Source organism: Carex rostrata, chromosome 17 (assembly GCF_964058835.1).
Source record: "Carex rostrata chromosome 17, lpCarRost1.2, whole genome shotgun sequence".
Taxonomy (NCBI): Eukaryota; Viridiplantae; Streptophyta; class Magnoliopsida; order Poales; family Cyperaceae; genus Carex; species Carex rostrata.
This window is the reverse complement of record NC_135934.1, coordinates 7,815,567-7,825,795: the sequence shown is the minus strand read 5'-3', so window position 1 is coordinate 7,825,795 and position 10,229 is coordinate 7,815,567. Positions and strand designations below refer to the sequence as shown.

The window sequence follows — 10,229 nt, the reverse complement described above, 5'->3', positions numbered from 1 at the left end:
TTGAATTGTAATGTTTGATACATAGAGAGGAAATAGAAAAGTGAAATAATTTTCGTCTGTTTGGTTGTAACCAGCTGGAAAGCAGGCATTTCAATCGTTAACAGAGAGGGGATTTATTTTGCAACGTTGTGTTGGCCTCATCATTTCAATCCAGTAAACACAATTTTTCTAAAAGGAAAAAAAGTTCTCTTTTCTGTCATTTGCTCTTCTTATTACCAATTTGTCATATTAATTATACCTACATACCTGTCTGGTAACTAAGACCTTCCACACCTATTTTTTATATTATCGTTACAACTTTTCAGGGAACAAAGAGGAAACATAATCGAAACTTATAATCCCCTTCTCTGTGTTCCCTTTGATATATCTCACTCATAGAAACACAAAGAGGAAAATTAAGCCTCAATTAATAAAGAAAACCAAAGGAGAAAAATATCTCCAGTACACACTTAATTAGTTGATGCCATCTCCAATCCTAAATTTCATTTAAATAAATAAAAAAAACTTATGAATTTTATACGCTCATATGAATTTTCTATTTGCTACAATCTGAAGAATTTTATATTCTCATATTCACAAGAAATTTTGTATCACGAGGATCTAGGGCATTTGTCCATGGTGGCTAAGTGATGCTCTTAAACACACGAATAGGTACTTCGTTATTTTTGTTAGGACTAAGAGATGGGTTATGGTGCATTGGACTATAAATCACAGATTTAAAATTCAAATGACCGATCCAAACTGTTAATCTTGTTCTTCATATTAATATGTACTTGGAGACCAAATTTTACATTTTTGGTAATTTTTTTACTATTTATTAAGCCACTTTGAAAATCGCTGATCCGGTGGTCCAGAAATTTTTAATGTTTTTACTGTTCACTCAGATTTTCAGATTTTGAAAATAATTAAATGAAAGATAAAATAAATAAAAGGGGATAGAAGAAAAAAAAATTTAGATGGGGATATTGGATATTTTGGTATATTTATGGGAAAATTGGCTATTTTGAAAGTTTGAATGGGCACACAGGAAATTTTTCCAATAAATTAATACTTGCAAACTAAGATATTAATACTTGCATGTCTAACTTGATATGGCTATATGAAGGGACCACTCAAACTATATGGTGAGAATAATCATAAACGTTTTTAGAGATGTTTTTTTTTTCTTTTTTCAATGTCGTTCACATTTCTCACGATCTATGAGAAATTTTGCGAATCTAAAACCACGAACGTATTCTACGCAATTTTATTTTTCAAATGAGATATATGATGACATACTTTCAGGCTCATCGTCACACAAGTATTTATACCTCATCGTGCAAGTATTTATACCTATACTTGTAAGTATTTATCTCCAATTGTAGATCTCGCATCTCCGCATCAACCTTCCCCAATCGTTCCTGCGTCAACCTTTCTCTAACAAAAATAGTTGACCACATAGATATAAATACTTCAGTGCATAGGTATAAATACTTGTAATACTTGATATTAATACTTTTAAATGTCAGCAGTGTCATATGTGGAAAATACTAGGTATAAATACTTAAATGACGAGGTATAAATACTTGTGTGACGACGAGATCGAAAGTATGTCATCATGAATCTCATTTGAAAGATAAAATTGCGTAGAAGACGTTCGTGGTTTTAGATTCGCAAAATTCCTTATAGATCGTGAGAAATGTGGATGAGATTGAACAAATAAAATTGTGGGGATGAGAGTGGAGGGACAATTATCAGGGTCCATAATTATAATACTCAATATTTCTCTTGTACAAGTTACATATTTTTTTAATTTTTTTTAGTAAAGAGTAAAATTAATATTTTATATACTTAAAATGAGTTTTAATAAAAAAGATAATAAATTAATTAAATTTGTGAGATTTTGAAATGCATAGAGATAATATCATATTATGAATTTTAGAGAAAAAAAAAATGTAATTTTAATTTTTTTAAGGGGTGTACAAATTCCTTTTATTAAAAGCAACCAGAAAAAAAATCGCAAATGTTCTTCCAACTGTTCAATTTATTTCTTCTTATTAAATTATAAATGCTCTCTCCTGTACAGTGCTCGTTCACCTCTACTTCTTTTCTTATTCTTTTCTTATAAAGTAAATGAAATTATCGGACAGCTACAGTCTGGAATAAGGGTGAGTAAATTGCTCATAACTCGCTCATTAAATGCTCACTTAAACTCGCTCATTTATCAATTTGCTTAAACTCGCTCATTTATTAAATAAGCGAGCATGAGCATGCTCCAACTCGCTCATAACTAGCTAATTTAAGATTTGTCACATCTAATTCCTGCCACATTCAATCCCAAATAAATTTTTGTCACATCAGCCTTGCCTTATTAAATCTTGTGTAATATTCATAATTTCATCATATGTTCATTTTTTTTTTAATTCGGCAGAACAAGTTGAAAGTATTACACTTTGTTGGATGATACTATTGATTTTTGTTATATTCTATTGTTGTTTGTTGGACGATAGCTGTGAAAGTATCACTGTTGAAGTATTGATGATACTGTTGATTTTTGTAATATGATTTTATTTTTGTTGCATTTTTATTATATTTTATTTAAATGAATTATGACAATTTATTAAATTTTAGTACTCATAATTCGTGAGCTGCTTATAACTCGCTCATTTATCAACTCGCTTAAACTTACTCATTTACTAAATAAGCGAACATGAACATACTCTAACTCGCTCATTAATCACCCCTGGTCTGGAATAAAACAAGAGTGAGTTTATGGTACTATGCATATTACGATTTGTTACTGTGCTATGGCTCTATATTCGAGTTTTCAAATCCTAACGGTCGATCTGAACCGTTCATCTTGTTCTCCATATTAATATGTATTTGGAGACCAAATTTTACATTTTTTGAAATTTTTTTACTATTTTTTTAGATTTATTGAAAATCACTGTTTTTGGATGGTCCAGAATTTTCAGATCAAGTTATTTTCTAAATATCTAAAAAAATAGTAAAAAATTTTCAAAAAAATGTAAAATTTGGTCTCCAAACACATATTAATATGGAGAACAAGATGAACGGTTCAGATCGACCGTTAGAATTTGAAAACTCAAATATAGAGCCGTAGCACGGTAACAACCCGTGATATGCATAGTACCATAGACTCACTCATAAAACAATCGGACAGTGTTTGTTCCTTTCTTTTGCACCGCGTACTCCCAATTGAAGCTGATTCTTAACTTACTATGCAAATGGTTGGTTATTTGGTGGATACTGGATACTGACCCGCATCTGGCCAGCCCATATGCATCGGACCCGGCCCAACTCCTCTCCTCTCACTGGTCAGTGGTCACCCCTTCACCAGGACTCCCTAATTCAGATTACCCGAGGTAACAGAAATTATGGGTTTTTTTTTTTTTTTTTTTTTTTTTTAAAAAGGCAATACGCCCATTTCATTTGCATGAAATCATCAGTTTTAATTACAAGTATTCATGGTCACATATCATTAAAGAAATTATGGGTTTAGATCCGAACCGTTTGATCTGTTGTAGCACGAACATTAAAGGAACCTGTTCATTCCATTTCAGACCGCATCTAAACTCAAATATTCTGTTACCTCAGAGGATATGTACTCGCGACATCCCGAGTGACTCCGTCCCTCTCCTCCTCCACCTCGCCTCCCGATTTCTCCGGTCTCCATTTCCATCTCCATCTCCTCTCCTCTTTGAGCGGAAACTAAACAAGGGTCAAACAGAGAGAGAGAGAGGTCAGTTGATTCTATCTCTCACTGTAATCCTCTGACCCTTATAAGAAAAAGTTCAATTTCAGCTCCCGATTTCTTACAGGTTCAAATGAGGTGGTTACGGACATGGCGTTCTCCTTCTATGGGTGTGCGCTTGAGCTTCACAAAAGAAACTACCATCTCAAATCCATGCGCCATTTTAAGAGCTCTAGGCGTTAATGACTGGGAGACACCTCTTCAACCAGGGAACTTTGTTCAATCACATAGATTTGGATCGTACCATGAGAAAGGGGGTGGTACTGTTACAAGAGATTGGTTTGTTAAAATCTGGAGAGAAGAAATTAAGCAATGGAAGGAGAAAAGAGGCAAACTGAGAGAGAATAAATTGGATAAAAATGAAAACAATTTGCTTGGGGGTCTCTCAACATTTCAAATTCCTTTCTTGAATTGTGGAGTAGATGAATTAGCAAAGGATTTTTCAGGGAGAACAAGTCCAGTAAATCACAGGAGAACTGATGCTATCTCCACAGAGGTATTTTTTTTTTTAAATGCATTGAATTTTGCTATCTTATATACAATGTTTCAGTATTACATAGAATATGCCTTTAAGCATATATTGATGTTTTATGTTCTAACATTAAAGAATAATTCTTTTTTGTATAACGCCATGGTGAATTCAGTTTATCTTTTGATATAACATACTATTGCACTGAATTTTGCTATCTTATATACAATGTTTCAGTATTGCATATAAATATAATATACCTTTATGCATATATATTATATATTTTTTTGTAACATTAAAGCATAATTCTTTTTATGTAACACCCTGTGAACCCAATTTATCTTTTGATATAACATACTATTGCTTCCATACTTTCTAAATATATCCAAGACAACATCTTGGTCATGCTATAAATATACTTTTTAAAACAGTTTTGACTAAAATTTGGCATCAATTTTGTTTACTCATATCTGATTTAGCGCAAGCTGGAGTCACTCCTGTCAAGAAACAACCTGGTTATTGCAAGAGACGTAGAATGGGCAAACGTGTTATTTGCTTTTGAACAGGTTATTATGTTGTAATTTTGTTTTGATGTGAAGATGAATCAAATTTTGTATTGAATGATTGATACAATGTAACACTATTTAATATTCCATTTTGCATTTTTTTATAGGAGAGTAGATACATGATAATGGATGCATCATCTCCTAGTGCGGTGTGTAACTTTTGACCTCTTTTATTATGATTTTCGTTTTTACATATCTTTTAATTTGGTTGACATATTTTTTTTTTTAATTTTGTGGCACGATACTCTGACATGTGATTTATTTCCAGCCTGTAGGCTTTATTCGGGAGACGAGTAATGTCATCTTCAGGCAGGTACACTAAGGGTCCATTTATTTTGAGTACGCATACACACCTGCTACCAAAAAAATAGAAATACCACATATAAGGTTTTATCATGGGGAGCAATAAGTATGTCACATACCTCTCAAAAAGTTAGAAAAATCCTAGTATTATCATCTATGCGTCACAAGTAGAGAAATGACCCATTTGCCATCTGAAACAGACTAATTAGAAGACCGAACATTTTTCTTACACATACTTCATATTTTTTATTTTTTAATAAAGGATAAAATGAAAATTTTATAAATTTAAAATGTCTTTTAATAGAAAAGACAATAAATTGGGTAAATTTGTGAGTTTTTTATATTTAGAAGGGTAAATATAATATTTTGAATTTTAGAGGGGAAATACATAATTTCGAGGTTTTTGAGGGGTATACATGAAATTCCCCCTATTATTATCTATACTCCATTTCCCATTTCCCAATTTTCCTTTGTTCTTCTCTCCAAAGTCCAATGCGAAGGGCTTTTTGAATTTTGATCCCTTTTTACTTTTAAACGATGCCGAAGTGTAGGTGGTTTTTGCATTATATGTAAAGGCATGCATGATGTTCCTTATTTTTAGCAAAATTGTCATATTATAATTTAAATTTATAGAGGAATACATGAAACTTTTTTGTTCTTTTTCTATGGTCTTGGCACATTAACCAATTTTATACCATAATTGTGCAAATAGAGAGCTAATTTTCACAAGCACTTTTAACAAAAGAGCATTTTGGTCTTTTGTGTCAATTTGCAAATAATGCACAATCAATAAACATTATAAGTTTTTCATTCCTAAAATGCCCTCTATTTTTGTTTGTTAGAGTCACTCCAAATTGAAATTAAGCTGATATTAGTTTGGGTGCTAGATTTCAAGTACTCATAAATTACCTATGGGGACATTCCCCTACTATTTAGTGGCATTTCTTGATCAGTTTTAAATAAATATAATATCATGCCATATTTGTAATAAAATAGCCATTCCTCATAACTGCAACTAGCAAATATAATGGTCCCTTGGATCAGTTTGCAAATAAGACACTTTATAAAAATTGATTTATTTGTCATTCTATCTAAAATGACTGCTTTAGGGATATTTGGTTATTTTGAGTTTGTACTTGGCTTTTATTGGATGGCTATTATGCGACAGTAACCTGAATTATGTTTAAAAAACCTGGACTATGTGGCAAATATGATGGAAGGTTTTGTTTGCAAAGATTACTTACAGAGACCTGCCTATCTTTTCTGAATGATTACTGACTTCAAATTTATCATCTGATACCTGAATTCAGATCCAGTGCAATACCTGACTGAGTAGAGTGAGATCTGAGTTGTCAGTTTAATCTGGCACGAATTTTAAACAGATCCCTGTATATCTAATTAGGCACCGTATTACTTTTGGCCCGGGTGGGAGTATTGTACTCAGTCCGGTACCTAAGGGGATACGGACTCGTCATACCTTTCTTTATGGACTGTCCTTTTTTTTGTATAGTGGGTTGGTGTTCCAGTATTTTATACTCTTCATTTCCTGATGCAATTTATTTTTTTTTAATATTCTTAGATTGTTGGTATCTTTCGGTCTTTCTTTGGAAGTCCTTATCAGTTCAGTCCTCTTATTGCTGTTTTTCTCTGTTAATTAAAATCTATGTATAAATTGCAGCTTCTTCGCACAAGACGGCCTTTTGTGGCACATGTAAATGATTCCCATGGAAATGAGATATTCCAGGTAAGATTTCAGGGTTACTTTCTCTGCTTGTACTAAATGGTACGGTACCAGAAGCATCTTATTTCCAGCTTCTCAAGTGTAGAATTGCAGTAAACCTCTTTTTGGCCAACTTTGAATTATTTGATTCTACTCTTCTTTCATTTATGCAACTGAGCCCAAATCAAGTAAACTATAGGAAACAAAATTCAAGGGCCAAGAAATGTCACACATGCACTGATAAAGTAGGTTACTGGAAACTCATATTGTAATCTTCTAAACTAAATATTATTTTTATATAATCTACCTCTTATTGTTTAGGTCAGGAGGCCATTTTGGCTGATTAATAGCACGATCTATATAGAGGTTGATGGTAAGGTACGCATTTCTGTCCCGGTACCACTATATTACCACCTTGCTGGTACTTCTATAGCTATTGTATTAATTTCTACGCATTTTGTACATAGGAAATTGGTGTTGTTCATAGACGCTGGCATCTATGGAGGCGGATTTATGACCTCTACTTGGGGTAATTTTGCCTTCCTTCTCTTTCTCTGTACTCTTTATTTGACGTTATTGGACTTTTGCATTTTACTATGTTATCTGACCTTTTTAGTGTCAATAAGATCTGAAATTACATTAAATTTACGAGTTAGGGCTAGTTTGACAATTTAAAGTTAAAAAACCAGAAAGTTGAAGGAACTATATTGAGATGAGCTGATGCATATCAAATGAAATAGTGTCAAATCTTGTTACTACCATCCTTTGTCAAACTTATAACCAAAACTGCACATACTTCTATGACTTATTAGAAAATTATAGAACCCTTTGTTATTTGTAAACAGATGTTGGGCAGATCCTTATATTTCTTGATTTTTTTTTTCATTTCATTGTGCAATATTTCCAGAAATAGTCAATTTGCGGTAGTTGAGAACCCAGGATTTTGGAACTGGACTTTTACCTTGAAAGATGAAGAAGAAAATGTGCTAGCTGAGATTGATCGCAACTGGAGGGGTATAGGTCTTGAGGTCAGTGCTTTCTTTTCTTTCCTTTATAGTTTCTGCATGCCCGGGAGTATTTTTAGAGACTGATGTGTGATTTTGATCAATTTTTTATATCAGTTAAAAAAGTTGGTGGCTGAGTTCAAATAGTTGATCTGAACCATTCAACATTATCTCTCTATGAAAATGTACTTGCAGACTAAATTTTACATTCTTTTTTGTTTTTTACTATTTTTGTAGATAGGTCGGAAATCACTAATTTTGAATGGTTTAGAATTTTTAGATCAAGAGATTTTATACCCATCTAAAAAAATAGTAAATAATTTGTAAAAAGTGTAAAATTTGATCTACAAGTAGGTTCTCATATGGAGATCATGTTGAACGGTTTAGATCGACTGTTCGGACTTTGAAAACAGAAGATATTGATGTACGGACCAATCCGCGCTATGCATACTACCATAGCCTCACTCATTTTATTCTTCTAGTAAATGTAAATAAAACACTATAGCTATAAATTGAATTAATCTAGAAATTAGCAGAAAGAAATTACTTATTTTGCCTCTGTGCTAAATCTGGTGCAGCTTTTCACCGATGCGGGTCAATATGTAATTCGTTTTGGAGGTTCAATTTCAGGATATAAGAATGGGTCTGAGTACCAGGTAAGTTCTCTACTCAAAATGCATTGCAGCGCTTTATGTTTAGATCTTTAATTTGGTTTAGCAAAATTCTTTAATATTATTAACAATCGATCTTTTGCATGGCCATTATTTTCTAATGTTACATTCAATCCATGCTCTTAGTTTTCTAATAACTATTTATCTTTTTCCGGATTTCTTAGATTGAGGGATTAGAGGTTGTTCGACCCCTAACTCTGTCGGAAAGAGCCGTTGCAGTTGCACTGGCAGTTTCCTTAGATTGCGACTACTTTTCTAGGCGTGGCGGCTGGTATGTTTTAATTTACTTTTGGATCGAGTACATACCCATTTGAAATTTGACTGTTTACCTTATTCTTGGCTTGTTCATACTAGCTTAAAACTACCAAGGGTTAATATTTTTTATTTATTATTATTTTTTTAAAAGAGTGGAACAAGTCCACCAGTTTACATTGAAACTATCCAGGTCTTTACAAAAACTGATACTACCAATGGTTGATATAGTATAAGCATTGTCTCTGTGATTAGAACATGGCCCGTTAATATCTTGAATTTGCATCCCTAAATTAACCCAAATTTTGAGTTTGGATCAGGACCGTCTGATCTAGTCTGGCACGCATATTGAAGGAACCTGTACATTTCACCTCACATTGGATTGGCCTGGATTTTTATCAGATGACCCCAATCTAAACTCAAAATTTGGGTTACTTTTATCGTAGACTGGACATACTACTGTTCCCTTTTCCTCTTGTTTTTTCCTCAATTTTATTTCTTTGCTGGTCTTTTCAGGGGCCTCCCAATTATTCTACTTGAGGAATAGCCGCATGTGGCAGAGCTGTGGTGTCTGTCATTAGTATCATATATTTTTTTCTTTTCATTTTCTATGAAAGGCAATTACAGAGCACCACTCTATTTATAGAGATTTTTTTCACTGATTAAAAGATGTTCAACAAATTAGCAGCAGGCTAGAAATATGTCATTGCACCGTTATGCACTGGCGTTTCTTTGTCTGATGTTCTAACTGGCACCCTTTAATTCATGTTATCTTGTCCATCTTCTCTTTTCTCTTTTGCTTCATAATTGCCAAATTGTAGAGTGATTGATGCAATTTCTGACGCAAGTGGTGCTTAGTGAGGCCAATTTTCTGTGTTACCGTTCCAAATTGTCTTGAGAAAATATAGAAGTTTTGATGTGTTTGCGAACAATTATCTATGTTTGTCTTCATTTCTATTGCCTCCAACAACCATACGCTCTGTCTACAGTGGTTTTGTGCACTGCTACCAAATCGATTGATAATTATTTTCAAGTATTTCAATATCATGCTAAGTGCGGGTTATCCAGATTTTGGATGCCTTAATATGTTCGTTTATAGTACAAGAATTTAATATTTACGGTGAGATGCAATATCTAAAATTTTTTACCGAATGTTATGGATCTGGGACAATATTAATAACTTGGTAATAGACTAAAATGATATTTTACCAAATGAGCAAGTGACACTAAAATGGTAAAATAATTTAATAATAGTAAGAAAAATACAAGCAAATGAAAATGAAGAAATTATCATACTCCAAATTTGTTTTGAGACAATATATTATTTCAAGACCGACTGGAAAAAAATAATTTAATTAAAATGTATCTTTACAGCATCAACTACATTGAAATTATCGTATGGATACGTTCTAAGCCGACTGGAAAAAAATTATCAGATTACAAGATCAATACAAATAATTTATTTCTGATGAATACATTTAATTTATTCG

At 32.7% G+C, this 10,229-nt stretch overlaps 1 protein-coding gene across 1 annotated transcript; it reads left to right on the top strand.

Annotated features, from left to right (window-relative positions):
* Positions 1-3,604: 3,604 nt before the first annotated feature.
* On the top strand, positions 3,605-9,671 carry LOC144568316 (scramblase-like protein). The gene is made up of 12 exons (XM_078318623.1): positions 3,605-3,742; positions 3,822-4,250; positions 4,703-4,789; positions 4,897-4,938; positions 5,058-5,102; positions 6,771-6,836; positions 7,134-7,190; positions 7,280-7,341; positions 7,720-7,840; positions 8,395-8,472; positions 8,652-8,758; positions 9,256-9,671. The coding sequence occupies exons 2-12, from the start codon at positions 3,828-3,830 to the stop codon at positions 9,284-9,286; spliced, it is 1,119 nt and encodes a 372-aa protein (XP_078174749.1). The 5' UTR covers positions 3,605-3,742; positions 3,822-3,827; the 3' UTR covers positions 9,287-9,671.
* The last annotated feature ends 558 nt before the right edge of the window (positions 9,672-10,229 follow it).

Bases quoted from the DNA above. Each gene is read 5' to 3' on its own strand.
- LOC144568316 (XM_078318623.1), top strand. From the start codon at position 3,828: ATGAGGTGGTTACGGACATGGCGTTCTCCTTCTATGGGTGTGCGCTTG. The intron at 4,939-5,057 runs GTGTGTAACTTT...ATTTATTTCCAG, and splicing joins ATGCATCATCTCCTAGTGCG to CCTGTAGGCTTTATTCGGGA. The intron at 6,837-7,133 runs GTAAGATTTCAG...CTTATTGTTTAG, and splicing joins ATGGAAATGAGATATTCCAG to GTCAGGAGGCCATTTTGGCT.